The following is a 19875-nucleotide window of genomic DNA, read 5'->3' on the forward strand; positions in this document are numbered from 1 at the left end:
ACAGCCACCGGTAGTAATGGCTGGATTTGACTGCTGGCCAGCGTTAGCTCTCCATTGGGAGACCCACTGCTTCGCCGTTGGTAGAAGGAAGGGAGGCTCGATGAAAAATACTTGAAATGGATTCCAAAGCCTTCTTCTTCTTGTCCCTCTGGACCCTTTATTCAGCAGCCACTTTCTTGGCAGCAGACGCGAACGACAGTGCCGGTCCAAGCGGTCTGAAGCCTGCTCTCACGTGTGTACGTCGCTTGCCTGCTACACTCAGGCCAGCGGTAAAGATTTCGAGCTTCAGCAGCAGTTCAACAGCGGCCAGCTCAGGCTATAGCGAGTCCAGCCTGCTTCGTCCTTGTTCTGAAGCTTCCGCCGACCGTCAGGCTCCCTCTGCGCAACGCTCACTTGTTTCAGCAAGCGTTCCTTGAAAGGTACACGTTGAAGTCCAAACGATACGTCCCACCCACCTACTAGTCCCAGTAGGTAGCCGCCTCCATTGCATCCCTCACACAGCTCTCTAAACTACAGAACGCACATCAACGAAGGGAGACGAAATTCATATCTGCTATCTTCCTTTTTTGTCTTCTCTCGCCGCACTGTTCATGATGAGCCTATGTGTTTGCTCGGGAAAGCCGAACGGTGTGGCGCGGACCGAGTGTAGGCGGTGGCGACATTCATGCAATGCCACGACTGTAATATCCGCTGAGTTGAATGTCCTATTAAATACCTAAAAAGCTGTACAGATGCAACTGATCGATGTCACTGACATTTTTTCAATTTCGATCGTTAACTACTCTTATGGATATATATGCAACCAAGAAAATTCAAGACCAATAAGGTAATGTTCGCCGTAGTCATCGGGGGCGGTCAAAAGGTGTATATCCAGTATCCCGAATAAAGCATCTTGACGTGAGCCTTTCGATTGCCCGGCATCGAACGGTCGGATATTTGTCCCGTTTAGCCTAGGCGGTCCGAAAGCAACGTTTAAACGTCGTATAGTCATCTGAACAGAGCGTATGACATCCTTTAGTGTAACGCCAATCTCAAACGCGAGACTCATGTTTGCCTCGGAGCTTCAAAAGTGATGATCTATGATATTATCCCTTGATCGGTATGAATTGAATTGAATTACCGAAATAGCAGACACGCATATGTTACAGTTTCTAGCGTACTTCTTCCAACACGCTAATTTCTTATTTAGTGCCATGATGTAGTTTCATCGCTTTCGCATTATATCAAATAGTACAAAAAGCAAAGTTCGGTTTGGCAAAGATGTGTTATACACAGATATGCTGACAATGAAGTCTGTACTAATGATCTGTAGCTCTTCCAGGCAGAACTTGTGTTGTCCAGAACATCCCGCAAATGCTGTCACTTCGTAAAGGGGGCTTCTTCAAATAAATTCGGAAACAGCAGGAGATTATCTGTTTAAGGTTCATCGAGAGCTCGAAGGCTTCTGAAACACTGATTCAAGGGAAAACTTATGATTAGGCAAAGCATGTTCTTTGACTATATACTTATGATAACACGTGTCGTTCAAAAGGCTCCACCTTCGATCAAATTATTGTAAATAGTTAATGTTATATATAATTATAGAAATATGTTCAATAGCGTAAGCATTACAACAGTGCTATTTGGTCGCTAAAGAGCTAAGAATAGCAATTTACTGATGCCACCGCACAAACATTTACCGTGACCCGTCCTACACAGTAGTGTTATTCGCAGTTTACTCATTTGAAATACGCTTTGTTTCCATTTCGATCTGGTTTCCTCATTGCACGTTCACGTCAATCGTTATCAGTTTCGCTCGTTGTTTTTATCCGCTGGTTCCCACTCGTCTCTGCCGTACTTTGTTGACAACCTTCATTCTACACCGCAACGAATACTGACACAGCCATTGTTCATACTCGAGACGGTCAGCATCGGAACAGCGCCGCCTGGTTGTCAAAAAATCTAAGATTGCTAAGGGGCAAGTCCCGCCAGTGATGAGAGGGGCCTGGTTGAGCACGGCTGTTCACCTAGAAATTCCAGTTCAGCCAGCAAAGGGCGTCAACAGATAGAAAAAAAATTGTTCATTGATTTTCTCAATATCTTCGCGCACGCTTTAAGAGATGTGGGCCCAGATCCCCCTGACATCCCCATGGAACGTTCAGGTCTTCTTGCTAAAACAGAGATCAATAGTCATTTTGGCAACCAACGCCAGTTAGCCCCTATGACCAGTAGGACCACCGAAGCCATTACAGTCACGATCAGGCTGACAAGGCCGCAGCGATGTTCGGCGGGTGTGGGCGATGGTGGCGGCGCCGGTTCATCCATTGATTTACGATTGAAAGTCATTAAGGACATCCCATGGCCACCGCAGTGGTCTCGGTGATATTAAGAGTACGGGGTAATTCGAGGTGGATAATCAGGAGAATCCACTATGGAAAATGGCGAAAGGCCATAGAAGGGCAGGAAAACGCTACCGAATATACTAATCACGCTGTTTTCCCTTAGCTTGATAGGCCGATGGTGATCAGCGAGGCTAAGCGGCCAACATAGAGAACGAAGAACAAATAAAGGAACAACTACGCCATTTCTACTTCATACTTAGGTTTGTGCGCAACATTTTATAATTTGCGCCCTTACTGATACGAAGCACTGATGTTGGCTCCGGTTGCGTACATCCGAAGGATATTGTTAAGGGTTAGACTTTACTGATGCGGCAAGAATGTCCGATGGGAAAAGTCACCCAAGCAAACGTAGTTCGAAGACAGTTTCAGGGATTTCTAGTAAATTAATTATTCTATCGATGGAAGTGTATTGACAGGTCACCGAAGCGAACTTTTCTTTCTAGTAGAGTTTATAGACTGTATACAGTGAAGGCTGATGTAGAAGACAAGCGAAGACTCTATTTTATCGTACGCATTTTAAGGATAACTAGTATTTATCGATAAGAACAAATTATATTTCGTTTGACATGTTGCAGTTAAGAAGTTTGCACTCAAATGATAACTTACTTACGGTTCGATGGCTGCTTTTTAGAAAGTCTACCAGATTGGTTCCATTCCGTAAGCAGTGATAAATTAGAAGTAATAATCATTATTATCGCATTGTGCTTGTCGGCTAATAGAGAAAAGCCGCCAGTGCTATTGCTTTTTCTGCCGGCAACATTACGAGTCATTTAGTTAATGTGACGTGGCATCTATGCCATGCTTTTCGCATCAGTATAATGATTTTTTGATGATAAAAATTTCGCTCCGGGAGCCGTCTCTAGCCTATTAAAAGATGTCCTAGAAATGTTAGGTTGTATCAATTGAAACAGCAACGCTGGATAGAGGTATGAATTTAAAGGTAATTTATTGTTTCAAAATATTCTATTTGTGTAATAGTTCTATTAGGCTATGTGTTCCTAGCGAAATTTCAAAGTCCTGATCTACTTCAATCAGAGGCCATACAAACTACCTCATCTGAAGATCGTCAGTGTGAGTTTGACGGCTAATGCTGTCATAGGGATTTTTCATTATTTTTCGTCGCCGTCGTCATCATCATTTGTGATATCTGGTTGCGCGCCCGACCGCTACTATTTCCTTATCAGAACGCTACTTGACGACCATTGCTATTATAATAAAAATATTATTAGTATTATTTCTATTATTTGATTTATTGAAATACAGGACTGGGGCAGACATGTTTGGAAACAACTTTTCAGACGCCGAATCTCAAACAGTCCTTTCGACTCCTGACTTTTGTTTTCTCTTGCTGCGACATTATCAAAATAACACGTCATCGTCAGCAGTCTCTTTCTTTGGTTGGAAAATAATTTGTGAAATTATTTTTCTTCCAGCCATATTTCCAGTCATCTATTTCTAGCGGTGCATTTGCAAGAGGGGTTGGCCATAATTCCCCCTTTTGTCGATTGTGGTCCAATATAGGTTGACTTTTCTTATAATAACAACAGAGAGACGGCTTTTTAAAATGGCTAACATTAGGTCTTCAAATGACAAGCCTTGCCAAGAATACAACGGATTCGCGAATTTCTGTAACGGATAAAGCACGGTGGACTATATATAAATGAATTCCGCCTCGCTGATAACAATGGAAAAACGGATATGTTTGTGATATTTGTAAACAATTTGTAAAGACACGATTTCTGCTATTGCTAATCTAGCCTGAAGAAGACCATCGGGAATTCAGGCTGGTAGAGACTCTGATTAAGATTCGCAGGAACACATTGAAGCCGAAAAGATTTCGCACTCAGGGACCTGTTAAAACCAGGTTTCCCTTATTAAAAAGACCAACCGTGCAACAAAGCTCTACTTGCATATAATATGCTTCTCCTTTTCTATTATTACTACCAATCAGCTAATCTCTGGTTAATATTAACTGACGTCCCTTCGCTGCAATCTACATGCAAACAATAATCTATGATGACGCATGTCCGAAAGCCCTCTCTACAAAATCGGCGCCCTCAACGATTGTAGCAACGTACGTAGTGGCGAAGTTAGCAATTTCCAGTTCAAGCATTTGACTTGAACAGATTTCAGCATGGAACTATAGAGACCCTTCCGAAGGCGCTGACTTGTCATGCGTTCAATATGATCGTGTGACAGCGTGCGGATTGCCGCAGATGTTACCGGAAAACGGCAGCTTTGCAAGAAACGTTCTGCTTTCGAGTGAAGAAGCCGGAATGGACTGGAACCATAATTGATGAACAGTGGATATCAAGCCGAATCGTCAGGCTGGGCAAGAGCGGTACTGCTTCTAAAAGGCTGCGTCTATATCTGAACCAGCTACAGACGGAGGCTAGCTATCAATCAGGCCATTTGCTTGACGAGATTAGCCGAGATATCACTGTCCGCTAACGCTTGATTTGAAGCCACTTGCAGATGATGGGCCTTTGTTCGTTATGTGTGTCTGTCTGTCTCTCTGACTAGTAGCTGCGCCTCCGTCGTCGACTTAGTAGAGAACGTGATCGTCTGCGGATCTGTGTTTGGTAGCGTGTGTGCGCGGCATCTGAGGATTGGCAGGAGAACTGATCTCTGCCCAACAAACGAAGGGCAATCATTTTCGACTCAGAGCCTTCAACTCTCGTTGGCTTCCTACACAACCCCTTCATTTTCGTAGGGCCTATACGTTCCTGTGGCGCGCGCTCTTTTAACCGATCCTTTTTTTTTCTGTACTCCCCCTTCTGAACAAAGTACTATATTGCTTTTCTTCTCATATGAGTCTGTATGTGTGCTATGCCGCTTCCATTTCGAGGCGGACCCAGTTCCTGGTTGTTCTCTTCTCCTTTCAAAAGCATGAGCCAGGATAAGTGGAGTACTCCAATGGAGAAGCAATTACGGAGCTAGGGCGAATGAGCCAAGCGGGGTCTTCAGGGTATCTAGCATCATTTCGGCGTTCCGTTGGCCGGCGCGGACATTTCAAGTTCGTTAGCCTGTTCTTCCCGGATGTAAGCTCGCGATCGTCCTTGCTTTGCTCTTTCTCCTTTTCTCTTTGTACAGTATATTCGACCAATGCCCCGCGTGATGATGATGATGATAAACAAAAAGATAGCAAGGACAAAAATGATCACAACAAAAACGACGAAACCTATGATAAATCGACGGAGAATGCCTTTCAGAACCACATGTGATATAAGCCGTTTCGAAGACTTGAAAGAGTAAGAGGGCACATTTTGGGCGTTTAGAAGGGTGAGCGTTAGGTCTAGCCTGATGGAGTCTACTGCAGAGTATCTAATCACAATATAGAGCTGCTTACATACGGCGCCATATGTTCAAGTAGTACACGTATCGCTACTACTAGAAATAGGAACGGTTCCTTACTACGATGGCAGAAGACTTAATGAAACGGCGCTGACTTGACATTACGCGCGCGACTCAGCGTTATGAATTCTCACTAATAGTTACTTTCGCCATAGTCTTCACAGAATATATTTGTACGACTAATTTGCCTTATACTAATAATCATCATCGTAAAAATCATTCTGAGTATTCAAAGTCTAGTTATGCTCGCCCACAATTTAACGTTTTTTTCTCCCGTCTGGTCAATTTCAGGATCTGCATACGGTGGATCTGGAGGAGTTTAAGTACGGACAAACAAAGATCACCGGCCTGCGGCTAGTGGACGTCGAATCGCCGGAACTGCAAAACTTCCTCGATGATTGGAAGCGGCTTGCACAGCAGCCGAAACATGTTCGGGCACCGCCTGCTCCCGGTCCGCACCTCATCAAAACAGAAACGGCACTCATGTACGACGCCGTTAAATTGTTTGCGATGGGCCTACAACAGCTCGACCTCACCAAGGCGGTCGACTTCCCTGTGATATCGTGCGATGCGGCTGAGTCCTCTTCAGACGGCAGCAGCCTTATCAATCTCATGCGACCGGTGAGTGCGCACATGGACCCCACATGTGCTTCGAGCGATTTTACTAACAACGTCGGCATACTATTTTGTGTATATATATATATATATATACATATATGTAATTGCAGGGATGATTTAATAATCAAGAATTGATGGCACTTAATAAAAAAAAACGCCTACTTGGGGAATGCGGGAAATAAGACTAATTCTCCGACTACGACTATAATGGGACCAGGACTGGGATACCAATATAGCAGTACTATGCATTACTACAAAAGCCAAAAGTATAAGTTATTCGCAGATATCGAAATAAGGGTGTTATTAATTATAGGTTGGTCTGAATAGAACCATACGTCATATCTGTTTTTACATAAATCAGTCTAGTGATTTTATAACCAGTGATTCTCAATGAACAGCCTTAAAGTATGACAATCAACGCCTGCGTTCATGCTGAAAAGATTTACGCATATTTAAAGCTACAATCAGATGAATGTTGTTCTATGCCGTCAGGCATATTGCAGCGTGAGGGCTGCCATTAAACTTACGTTTGTTTAAGGCTTTTGGGGTGCCATAAACATCTTTTCGTTAAATGAAGTGCGCTAGTTGTGTGTCAGTGAAAGGCCTCACGGTAAGGGCCAGAGGAGGACAATATACTGAATGGCACAGGGGGCTTTGGATTCGACGGGCTTCACTGCTTCGTCGGAGGAGCTCGGCTTTCGCAACCGTCCTTTACCTTCTCTCACGCCTACCTTACCGAATCCCAACTCCTTTTCCTGCACCTGTACCGGCCTCCATCACGGTATCTACCCAACGAAGCACATCTGTCAAGGAAGATGATTTACGGCGTGTCACTATCTGAGCAAGCATCTAACCCCCTTTTGCTGGTCGTCGTTTCCAGTTAACATGGGTCAGGTTACCAATCTTGAGTTATTACGTACAGCCGCAGTAGCGCCGCCACCGCTCAAGCTTTGCGCGGCAGCGTCGTCCTAGCGTATGTCGACGCCAACAGTGCTCAGTGCCTAAATTAGGCCACCATGACAAAAAGCAAGAACTCCGGGCCTCAGGCCGTGGACAGTGTGGCCGACTGATTCGGGCCGCAAAAAGAGGAGGTGGAGTAAGGATAAGAGCAACGAAGAAGAAAGAAAGGCTGATTGAAAGTTTAAGCCATCCACGCCATCTTTCGGCCATCTGAAGCCTTTTGCACTGTTCTGACTTGCCCCAGTCAGGTCGCGTGTTTCGGTCTTTGGAGTAGCACACAGATCTGACCTAAGGCCCCCTCATCGGGAACCAACGAAGGGGACCAGCTAGGGCTGCTCCTTGCAGCCGTCGCCAACCGTTCGTTCAGTCGTTTTCTTCTTCCAATCACGGCGTGATCTCGGCTCTTCTCTGGCGGCAGCCTAATTTAATTCGCTTGCTTCAGCTGGTCAACGAAAAGTGTTCCAGCCACAAACAACTGACGAGTTAATCTTGTGAGTCTCCATACCGCGCGAGTAATTCCTACGAGATAGAAGGAGGATAACGTGGGGTTCAGCAGTTGGGTATAATAGGATAGAGCAAGTCCTTGGGTAAAAGTAGGACGAGACAAGGTGAGCCAAAGCAAAAACCAAGAAGTGTTAGGGTCAAACCGCCAGCGGTGTTACTGCGGCTACCGCTGTCGGGCAGCCTGTCACCACGAACAATACGGCGAACATCAATGGACGACGAACTCGGTGCGTCGCTTTCTCGCCAGTCACACGTATGAACGGGAAATCTGACTGACTCATTGGGACCCAAGCGGATTTAGTCCTGAGAGGGCTCCAACTCTGGTGAGCCCCATCAGACCAATACCGGCTGGCAGACCGCTGTTATAACCCAAGGAAAACTCGCGTGGCATGAGTAACAATGGCAATCGTATTATGATACTTCTAACATAATTGCAGTCGATCGACGACTAAACGAAACGTCTCAACTTCCAAGTTTCTCAATTTTGTTATTATCATTATTATTGATACATATTTTGAAATGTCTTGATTATTGCCGAATTCATTTTGCTTAGCTTTTTAACATGGAATACGATATATATATATATATATATATATATCAGTGCCTAATAATAGGCGTTAGACAAGCAGATAGTGGCGTATAATTATTTCTCTTTATTGTACGTTAGTTTAGACGATACACGTAAGTATCGTCTGTGGACACTGAACTCTCTTTCATTACTGTATACACATAATTTTATTTGCGCAGTACATAAAGAATTAGACATGATCGTCAGAAAAATGCATGTTTACAGTAGGAATATTATGGCGTGCAGGAGACCGACGACCAAAGCATTAACTATGTCTGTCTCCTGACTTAGCACCATCTCGCTTAGACCCGCGTGGTTTATTGCATTGCAAGTCTTAGCGGCGGTATCAAATGTAAGAGCGTCAGTAATAGCGTTTCCCAGCAGCGCTCATAGAAGAGAAAGTCTGTTTGATTCCTTCGTCGCGGGTCTAACTTCGGTGTTTCGTGTTGAACTGGAACGATGCTGCATTCTGCCAGATTCTGTCGGCAGGTAGAGAGAAAATAGGAAGGGACGGGATTCGACACTAAGTGCGAGTACGCGAACGAAACAGTGGAAGAAAAGAGTCGAAGGACGCACATGGGAAAATAGGGAACCCGGCTAGGACAACTTCACGGAAGGGAAGTAAAACCCTGTGTTGTCTGAACCTCGATCGTCTCGCCTCGAGGGAGCTTCCATATGGAACTGGATCCTAACGGCAGCCATAGCAACAGCACCCACCAAGGGACAGCAGCACAAGCAAAGGGCAGACGAACTACGAGCAAGCAGTTGGATGGTGAAGGTTGGCGCGTTGCAGAACCCGTTTCGTGTTTGCTGCCTCTGCGGCTTCTGGCGCTCATTGGCTGGCGTTGTTGTTGCACGTCGAAACCATCACCGCGGCGGCTACTGCCGCTGCCACCTCGACTTCAGAGGTCACGCTGCACAGAACCGTCCAGTTGCCACCGGTCGGTCGAATGGACGCCGACAAAAGGAGTGAACGGCTGGAACGCAGTCAGCAAAAAAAATGAAAAGAGAGGCTAAAACGAACAGAGGAGAAGACAGGAAACCACCAGTCAGCAGCGCTACTGAATTAGTTACTAGTTAGCATTCGAAACTAACAGAACTTCGGAAACTGGCATCGCAGCAGTGGGCTGGCCGTACTTGGAAGGGTACGCTGACGATGGTTAGAAACGAGAGAAATGCAGGAAAGAGAGAAGAAAAATGCAAGGGTACGGTCTCGGCGAAGGCAGGCCGTCGCAAGCAACGACAAAGCAGCAAACGACGACGATTACGGAACTGCAGTGGCACCGTCATCGGTGCCGCAGCGACTGTGGCAGACAGACAGGCAGCCGTCAGACAGACACATGCAAGCCTCTTAGAAGAGTTCAATGGACAGGGAGGGAAAGGATTGAAAATGAGGAAATGGAAGAAGAAAAGACACTCAACGCGTGGGAGAGCAATCAAAAGTGTTAGGCTGGACTGCTAATTCTGCCAGAAGAAGAAATGTGGGTGCACGTAAGGGACAGTAGCGCATAAGGAGCAGCGACGGAGCAGGCTATGATGAAATGGACACGGGAAAGCTAAGTGAGGACAGCGACCAACAAGAAAAATGAAAGTCGTCCGGAAGGGTAAAACGGATAGATACAAAGAACCTAGCACCGCAAGTCAGAGAGTCGCAGGACAACGGACGGGTTCGCACAGAACAGTCGAAAAGGGGGGATAGCAATGTCGTACCTTTTGATGTACCGGCTGCAATTCTTGAACTAGCTTAGGCAGCCGCTTTTCTTTACTTGACTCTAGTTTTGCCCCTATATATTTCGGTGATCTTCTTGTTCGCTCCTTACGCTTTTCATACGAGCTGAATTTTTACTTTTTTTTTTATTGCACGTTTGTTGTCTCATTAATACAAACAATTCAAATCTAAAAGAAGACCTAGGCCGCTGGAACAACAACAATGGTGACAAGGGCCGGTATTTTCGTTGACGTAATATCTTTACAATGATGGACGAAAATCACATTGTAAGATGCGTAGTCTGAATTGTCGTGGACGATCATCTATAGCCCTGCCTCGTCCCTTTTTTGGCAGTCGTAGCAGACAGCGCGCGAGCCTGCTCTGTTTGCCTCTTGCTCAAGGAGACACTGAGTATGAAGGTGCTGGGTTCTGCCTCGTACTCGCGTAGCGACGGCTAGCCGACACAGGCCGTTTGAAGCAGGCCTTGTTCGTGAAGCAGATCTTGCCTTGCAGCCGATGCAACACCAGCAATATTTTAGATTGAGCAGGCATCACCCAGTATAACGTAGTAGCGTCGATCATGCAATGCCACATCGATGGGCGAGACACGAAGGCAGCATCAGAGACGTCGAAGGGCTAGATGGCTATCAATTCCAAGCAGCCGCCTAACAGAGGAACGGTCAATTTTCAAAATGGAAAAGTCTTGACTTTGTTTCCATCTTTGAGTTCCTCTTTCGCTGCCTTCGGTCGCGTTTCATCCTTTTCCCAAAGCAGTGACTTAGAATAGTTAGCGTACTAGCTCTATATAGGCTGGTCATGGTATGGTATCGTATGCATCTTATAAGTATTAAAAAATTATTAGAACGTTTTTTCAGCTGCATCGAAGCAACACGCTGAAAAGAAAGACTGTTATATAAGCACAATTCAACTACAGTGCTATCCGACGAACGTATGACTATTTTCCTAGAAAATGCTTTGCCAGAGATTTCTTACGGTATCTGTATAGCAAGGTGTTAATATTGGTCTTTCGGTTAAAGAAAATATCTCACAGGATGAATCCGATTCGTGGAATACATGAAGTTGATGTGCGGGTACCCACTTTCCATCCTAAATATTTCGGTTCAATAGTCCAAAAATGAAAATGAGTAGATTTGCCTGCCGTCTTGACGCCGGCATACGTCAATAAAACGGCTGTTTGTGTATACGTATTTATCTCACTAGATAGCACAGATTGCTTCAGTTGCTGGCTGTCGATCTAGAAGCCATTAGTAATGAAGTCTAAGGTTCTGAATCTAAGGGAGGTACTGCATCCTTCGCCCAAATCTTCGCTCTGGGCGTCAATCGGCAGGTTTGTCGTCGTTTATTGATAAGGATTGCGCGCCGTGTACCTAGGGATGGATTTGCTTGCTTCTTCTGATGCCCTGTCATGTGCGCTGCAATCATGTGGCCTTCGACACGCTAGCAACGTCGCGTATCGCGATAAACTGTGGGATACTCGCGCAACTAGATGGTTTTGATAGTCAACTGCGAGGCAACCGATAATGCTTACGGCCGCAGTGCAGTTAGGGCCATGGAAAAAAAACCCAGATCGAGTTGAAAAGTGTGATCGATATGAATATCTAACAATACATTTCTTTATATATAGACTGGGAAACTTCTGCAGGTGTCGTATATAGTTACGCGTTGTATTATGATAATTATAGTTACCGTTATCATTTGTATTTTATTGACCACATTTATGACACCATATAGTAATATTGTCTTTAATATAGAACTATGTAAGTAAACAGTTTATCTTCATTTAACAGTATCTCTTTTGCTGATGGAACGATTGGAACAAACCAGAGTTTGGGAAGACAGTATAATAAAATAGAAGAGAAGGAAGTTCTGTAGATGGCCATCTCAGACGAAGGATTCTATGTTTATATCAGTTATGACAATGGCGTGCCCACAAAGTTGTTTCTGCTCTAGGCTACGGACACGCTTTAAGAATAATGACGGATAAAACGATCGTAAATGTACGTACCTCTGTATTTTGATAGGGTACAGGCAAGGTTTCAGCCTAAATTTTTCTATGGTCAGAAATGATTTACGATAAAATATGTAAATCTTTGAAATTAGCCTTCAGTGCTATACCAGACATATAGAAAAAATGTCAGTATACAAACCGCCCATGTTCCCCCTCGAATAGTTGCGTCGTTGAGGTAATGTACGGGGAAAGATGTTTCACGACAATCCTCTTACTGAATGTCCGGCAGTTTCGCTAATGAACGAGATTTATGTATTGAAATGCTGCTCATAAACTTGGCTTACTCTGTATAGTTTATGTATCTCAGTGTCTGCGTTTGTCGTCAAATTCATAGAACAAAAAAAAAGTTTTCAAGCTAATTTACTAGGATCATCGATGTTTGAATAATTGAACATTCCGTTAATAAAAAGTATACATATTTTACATTGAGCTTTTGAGCTCGATAAGCTTTTACATTGAGCAGGGAGCTATTTAAATAAGACATAGTAAGAAGTTATATGCATACAAAAACGTATAAATAATTACGTATTATAAATCCTTGAATCCCTGAATTGGTTCAGCGTTACTGTACCACTGACACTCTATTTTTCTTTGTAAAAACTACTGTTTAATTTCATTGCTCACAAATAATGAATTGGGAACCAACCGTACTATATCACTACGGCATACACTGACCATGTTCTGACCAAATACCATCGACAAAACAGGTACACGTGTTATGCGGTATGAACAATTCCTCGAAAGCATCTTACCATTACAGTGGCGCAGAAATAAGGTGGCAAATTTAGACAAAGCCAAGACAATGTATCGTCTTTGGTACCTTAGTTCGCTCCACCTTGTTTAGTATGCCACTGCCACTTCTCTAAGTTCAACGACGAAAACTGCTTATCTGTATGGTGCTACGACCATTATATCTGCAATTTAGAAATGCGATGTAGTCTTTCCTTTGCCGCTTGCTGTCGTATCTGTCCCTTAAGGTCTCACCGCCCGGTAGAATACGGGGCTTAATTCCGAAGACACTTAAAGAGACGCGTTCTAGGACTAAGAGCTTAAGCGAGCTGTGTTGCGGTAGACCCAGCGGATTGAAGAAGGCTATGCAGGTAACGATAGGGAATTATGAAGAGTGCACAAAGCCGCGGAGCTAGCCACGGGATAGACATAGAAAAGCATAGAAGGTTGCACCATGGAAGATTCGTGGTAACACTAGTGGTCATCATCTCTCGCAGCCGATGTCTATCCAGAACAAAGTCCCAGAACGTCGTTGTAATGCTCTATAGTATAGGGAGCACCTTTACTAGATAGATGAAAAAGCAGGTCGGCTATTCGAAAGTTTCCAAGTTTTTCAAAAACCAAAGAATCGAACGATAGCGCTCAACCAGACGTCAAGGTCACGGTCTATTTCTTCTTTCTCTATAATTCTTGTCGCTGCCTACTTGTTTTATCAAATAGGCTGTCTATTTTATAGCTGAATGTCAAATTATGTCTAAATCTCTTCATTGCATGGATAAAAAGAAAGTCAGTTAAACTATCTTTGTTTTTATTTAAATATATTGCAGACGCACACACGGTCACGCTTCAGGTAGCATTACAAGTATATGTTGCATCAATATTTTTGACAGTTCATGGGCGGAATACATTCGTTCTACCGCTCCTCTAGCAGTTAGCCGGCAGCAGTAATCGCCCAACGCATCTCCTCCACTCCTATTAATAATGCTTGTAGCCATAATGGCTGCTATTGCTGTTACAGTTCAAGGAATGGTTGTTTTCACGCAACGCTTCTATCGATGAGTTTGTTAGGTTGATAGCCAGTTCATCCGTACAATAAGGCGTCGCGCCCGCGCGCGAAGTTATAGCGCGAAAGGACATTATGATTTCTCTGAGAGAAGCAGCGGGAACCTTAGATAAAGTCCAACTCGATCCCTGAGTTCTCTTACAGCTTTACGTAGAACTCCTGTTTTAGCTAACTTACTTATTTGTTCTATAGGTCGTCATTTCTTTCGTTGTACAGAACTAGATCAAAGTCTGGTAACTTACTGCCTACTAGGAAGTACAGACATCACTTCAAGCAGGCATGACGGAGCAGCTGCATGTTACATGATTGGAAGCATCTATGCTTCCCATTCCTGTCGATCCTGTCATGGCCAAAGGTTCTTTCCCCGTCACCCAATCTTTTCCACTGCGTGTTCCGGAAAGAAGTGAAAGTACTCTATGCTAGGTTTGGTCGACAACCAGGCAACCGATGGTAAAAAGGTATATCCAAAGTAGCCTATATATCAAGGCCAAAGACGGCACGGATGGCCGGAAGGGCTAAACAAAAAGCCAAGTAGGTCGGGTATGCTTGTTACTCCAACTTTGTTTTCCCTCTTTTTCCGCTTTTTGTTGAACCAGAAAAGATTTAAAGGCAATATATGTCCGTTTGCACAAGAACTGCTAGAGTTCGAAGGATGTGTTATTTCATTGTCATAGGGCGTTGCTAGGTCAACCGTCCTCACAGAGAATCTAGCCGAGCGTGTTTGCTGAACCATTCCACTAGCAAGGAGCTCGTGCAACGCTACTGCGAAGCGATCTGTAAGCTTGCAGCTCTCGAAAATTGCAACCGCAAACAGGTTAACCAGCTGGGACGAGCACAATGATTGAAGTTTCTTGCTCGAAACTTTCTGTCCTTCTCACGGCATAAACAGGAAACCGTCGTCCACCACAGCAATGCTCCCCCGTTAACAAAAATGCCCTGCGCCTGCACCTCGGTCGTCAAAGCAGAAGGCGGTTCTGTGCCTGCCGCCGTCATCTAGATCGATTTATTACGATAGTGGCCGGGACAGAGTCCGTGAGCTGACAGGGACCCAGGCCTGCATTGCAAACACGAGAGCGTTCGAAAACGAACAACGGCGATGACCGCAGTTACGAACAGCCGCGATGGTAGTTGCAAAATGTGGACAACAAAGTCCTGTTCCCGTTCTTCATTCTATATCAACGGGACAAGAGAGTGCACATCGAACGCTGCTTTTGCAGCCCGTAAAAATCTTTTCCTTTGGATTGGCATAACGGCATAACGTGACTTTGCAGATGTTAGCAGAAGTGGACGGCAGAAAGCAAGGTTGCCTGGAACAGCGCAAAAGATGCAAACGGTTGAGGGGCGAAGATCTGGCTTTCTTGCTTCAGCCATAGTAATACTAGCACAGACGCGTGTAATACATATACACAATCTTTGTGGCAAGAAGCCTGTAGACATCGCTGGTTCTTCACTAACATGGTTGCTTAACTAGCATCCAGTTAAGCAGCTTTTAACGTCCATTAAGCAGTTGATAACGGTACCGGTTATCAACACGCACAAAAGTTGACTCATTCTAAAAAGGGAGAGGAATAGAAAACTAGCTGTCTTTCACTTAAACAACTATATACGTTTCCACATTTAGGAATGAAATAAGACAAAAAATTGAAAAAAAAAATAAAAATAGCGATAAATCTAAAAATTCCTTAATTTATTATCGAAGTCCTTTATCCCGTATACAGTCACGTATACTGGTACATGTTTGTCTTATTCCCTATTCCTAATCGTTATCGCAACATTATAAAAGCGCTTTAACTGAACAGCGTCCGTAACTACGGCGAAGAACACTTGAATACACCTTCACAGACAACCTAGAAGACTACGCGAAACGATTTAAGTTCCAAGCCATGCGTGTATTTTTACGCATTATGTGACTGTTTGTTTATTTATCTTTTTGATATTCTTGTTCAGCTGCTCTTTCTTTCGATTTGTTGTTTATAAAATTCTGTAACGTTGTTGTACCGTCGGGAGGCGTGAAAACAAGTGCCGCTTAAGCGGTCCTTTTCACACTGTGCTCGAGTCTTTGTTCGGTTGAAACTGGCAGGGTACGTGCGATTGCGTCCCGTTTCGTTCCATTGAGTACCAATGTTTGTCTTGAATTTATTAAACATTCCGTCAGTTTAGTCGGCGAGTGGGAGGGTCCGTCTTCGTTACTGTTAAGTCCCAGAATCACCGAGTGAACTTCGTTCTCGTTTTATGGTTATGAGGACAATAAAGGCTGACAAATGAACTGGCGTCTGGTTCCTGAGTTAATTTATTCATACGCAGTATATTAGCAGAAATCAGGACAAAACTTGCTACCGTTTGCCCTCGTGCATCCTTTGGACCCGCCACATTTGACCTTATACATCTCGTTACTCTGCTCTACATGACAGTGGCCGTGCCTGGTGACGTCACTCTCTTAGACGTGTCCTTGAACTCATCTTTTGATGCCTTTTTACCACTCGGCTATAATTAAACTGATTCGTCGAATTATCGACAGACGTGTGCGTCTACCTAGTATGGCGTCTGCTACCGTATTGGCATCAAAATATCGACATCAAACTGTCAAAACGTATGAGAGCAAAGCGAAACATATTAAGCCGATTGTGATCAAAAAAAATATTGAAGGCACGACCTCAACTGTTCTCATTCATAGCTCGAGACAATTAGGCGAGCTCATAATATCTCTACCAGTATGATGGGTTCGCTGTTTGTATTTAGTGTTGATTTTTGCTGAAGATCCCATAATGTATTTAATGGACTCATTGCTAACTTCTATTTAATTTCTATTCCAGATAACTTTGCAGGGTCTAACCGGTGATATTAGTTTCGACTCGCAAGGCTTCCGTTCAACGTTCCAGCTCGACGTCATGTCTCTCAAGACAGACGGCCTACAAAAGGTAGGAGAATCGGAACGTGAATACATTTGTCATGACAACACAGTACTTCTTCTTATCTTTGTTATTAAGCTGTAGATTAGATGAATTACTCAACGTGACGAAAGGTAAAAAAATTATTGATGATTTACTCCATGTAATGCATTCCTTGATATATTTTACACATATTAATTTTCAGAGATTTAGCTCTGCTAAAGCGTTTTTTACCGTTGTGTATATTATCTCCCGCGCCTTTATGAGCCTATCGGCACAAAGCCGCGGATCTATACGATATTTCGAAAAATAGACAAATGGGATGTTAACAAAAAAACACCCAAAGTCATTCACACCGCTTTTTTTCCGCCGTAGAAGCAACTCTTAACCATGCCACTGAAAGGGCTAGTTTCGGATGCTTAACATATCTACCAGTTATTTTTCAAGTAAGAAATTTACAACGGGAGAATATCAATTTTTGTAGCTCCAACCAACGGAAACCTATAAAAGTGTGACATAAAAAGTAGCTTATTTAGGTTGCTTCTTTGTGAGGAAAATGTTCAGTGTCCCATCTCGTCGCCATTTTCTATTAGTAAGCATATTCGATTTGCAGCTTAATGTTCTTTTCTTCTAACTGCTATTAGAGCTAATTGTACTGTTATATAAAATTTCATTGTTCAGCTACGGAAGTTAAAACTAAATGAATTGTCGTTGGTTTTACGACCTCTTCCTGTATTATAATAGCCGAGTACATATCACTGACACAAAGCCGACCCATATTTTCTTGTATTATCGACATCAACACACGCATGTGTAATGTTTATTCCAAAGAATGCCTATTGTTCCGTATCATCCACTATTGCCTGTAATGTCTCGTTTTGGCGGGCTGACTGTAATAATGATGGTCCCTTGACCCGCCGATCTGGTCCTTCCTTCGCGAACAGTTTTGCCTGCCTAGCGGGTTCCTTTCAGGCGAAGCACTGGAACCTTCGCATCGGAGAGAACGTACACTCCATTGGCATTCACTGTGTTAATTTATCGTCTATCCGTCCAGCGGACCAGCTACACTGCGGCCATCGTAGGGCGTTGCAGAAGATGCCCGCTTCGATACGCCATACCCTCTGGCTCATATGCCCGACCCGCACTGCCGCGGTCCTGCGAATAGCCTGCGAGGCCTGCACTTGCTCCTTGCTGCAAGGATATGCTCTCTCTCAGCCTTCGCCCCGCAAAGTCTGATGACCACATGAGGCGATTTTAATGGGGTTACACAGTGACCGACCGACCGACCGACATCATGACGAAGGGCACTGGATATGTAGGCTGTGCTGAGTTCTCAGCAACTGCTCACAGAGAGGAAGACCGCAAGAGACATAGAAGCGGGATTTCCTAGTAATGAGCTGCTCTCTAGCGAAGCGCATCTCTTCATGAAGGTGGAAACCAGCAGCGAGCTACGACCGCCAGTCTCCGGCTGGTTGGCCGCTTGGCGCTGGACGTGAACTAAGCCGGAGAATAGGCACGCATACATGCAGCATATGTATAGCGTGAGCTATTTAATATATAAGAGTGAATTTTTTTCTATATGTCATCTAAACCTTAATTTCTTTACTACAATGTGATAATAGGCTTTGACGAGATGTATATAATGTGACTCGATTTTTGTCAACGCTCTAATAGATCTATATGGTTATTGTGATGATGCGTGTAACAAAAAAAAAAACACACAAGAGCATCCACACTTTTGAAAATGCCAGCCCGTCCTTGTTCTAGCTAAATCTAATTTGTGACCAAATCGCGAAGAATCTTCTCTAGTTTACGTAACTTATTTTTACGACGTCTGTTTCTGTGCAATTAGGTGGGCTACTGGAATCCGAAGCAGCGGGTCGTTGTTGAGGACAATTCAACATCCGACTATGACTCCCTTCGTCTTAGGAACAAAACGCTCATCGTATCTACTGTCCTCGTGAGTATTAGTGATAGGTGATAAAGAGAGATGATAAAAAAAATAATATCTAGTTGGATGTATTTCAATTACCAAGCCCTTGTACTTATCGAACCTGAAATAGTCACGCCTAAATACAAGAATAAGCCACAGTAAATCGTTATACAGCCTGAGTCAAGAACACGTCCTGTGCATGATGGGACTGTTTGAAGCAAACAGCCTCTGGGCATTTTTAACAGAATATATGACCATTCGTATCTATACAAAAAGACCTTTCATGAGAAGCGTGGTTCTACAAACGCCTGGAACTACTTAATCAACCAACCAGAAAAGTCAGGTCTCCCTTCATTTATGAGTCACTCCAATCTTTGCTTTCCGTGGGACAATTGTATTACAACAATCGTGCTGCAACAGTTCGAAACGGAAGCTTGCGGGAGGAGGACGGATACGGCAGCCTACTATCTTGACGGATTATAAGTCATAGATGTCCTATTTCTAACATGCGTTTACCTATTCTTGAAAGAGAAAGAAACTCGAAGACGGAAAAGCGTGCTTGTCGTCGTTCCCAGTTAACTTAATGTTTCGGTCACACAGTTGTGATTAGATGCCTATCAAATATGGGTTACGAATGGGTATCTGTAATACTTTTTTTTTTTTTGCATTTTAATTTACCTACCTACAGCAGCTAGTGTTAATCGCCTCATGCCATTGTAACGTATTATAAGCTCATCAAGCATAAAAGATATCATACGGTTCGTGGTAGTGGGTAGGAATTACGGCTAAAACATAATTTGGCCTAATCGTGTAACAAATTAGCGATACAGATGAAAAGTGCAGGAATCTCTATGTTAATTCTTTGAATATAGTGAAATTATATATAGTACAATGTCCGGCTCCGTCTAATTGGTATCAGCAGATGGAGTTCCTCATAGTTCCCGCTTTTTTCTGGTATATTAGTGGCTGCCGCGTTAACCGATCGACATACGACAAAAGGGAGATGCTATCAAAGCATAATAATATTGCTAAGTTTACAATCATGATATTCTGCCTAGATCATATGTTAAGTCATTGATGGATAAATATTTTATTTTATTTAAATATTTTATTAATTAAATATTTTATTTTAACAGGAAA

The 19875-nt window shown here is 43.6% G+C and overlaps 1 protein-coding gene across 8 annotated transcripts in view; it reads left to right on the plus strand.

Moving 5' to 3' along the window:
- LOC111246347 (glutamate receptor ionotropic, kainate 2-like) overlaps positions 1-19875 on the plus strand; it is a 294379-nt gene that overhangs the window by 251861 nt on the left and 22643 nt on the right. For all 8 annotated transcript variants that reach the window (XM_022795808.2, XM_086984972.1, XM_086984973.1 and 5 more), the window contains 3 exons: positions 6027-6356; positions 16728-16832; positions 18655-18762. In XM_022795808.2, coding sequence (XP_022651543.1) covers positions 6027-6356; positions 16728-16832; positions 18655-18762 — 543 coding nt within the window. The remainder of the gene's footprint in view (positions 1-6026; positions 6357-16727; positions 16833-18654; positions 18763-19875) is intronic.

The sequence above is a fragment of the Varroa destructor genome, unplaced genomic scaffold (assembly GCF_002443255.2).
Source record: "Varroa destructor unplaced genomic scaffold, Vdes_3.0 BEIS01000003.1, whole genome shotgun sequence".
Classification (NCBI taxonomy): Eukaryota; Metazoa; Arthropoda; class Arachnida; order Mesostigmata; family Varroidae; genus Varroa; species Varroa destructor.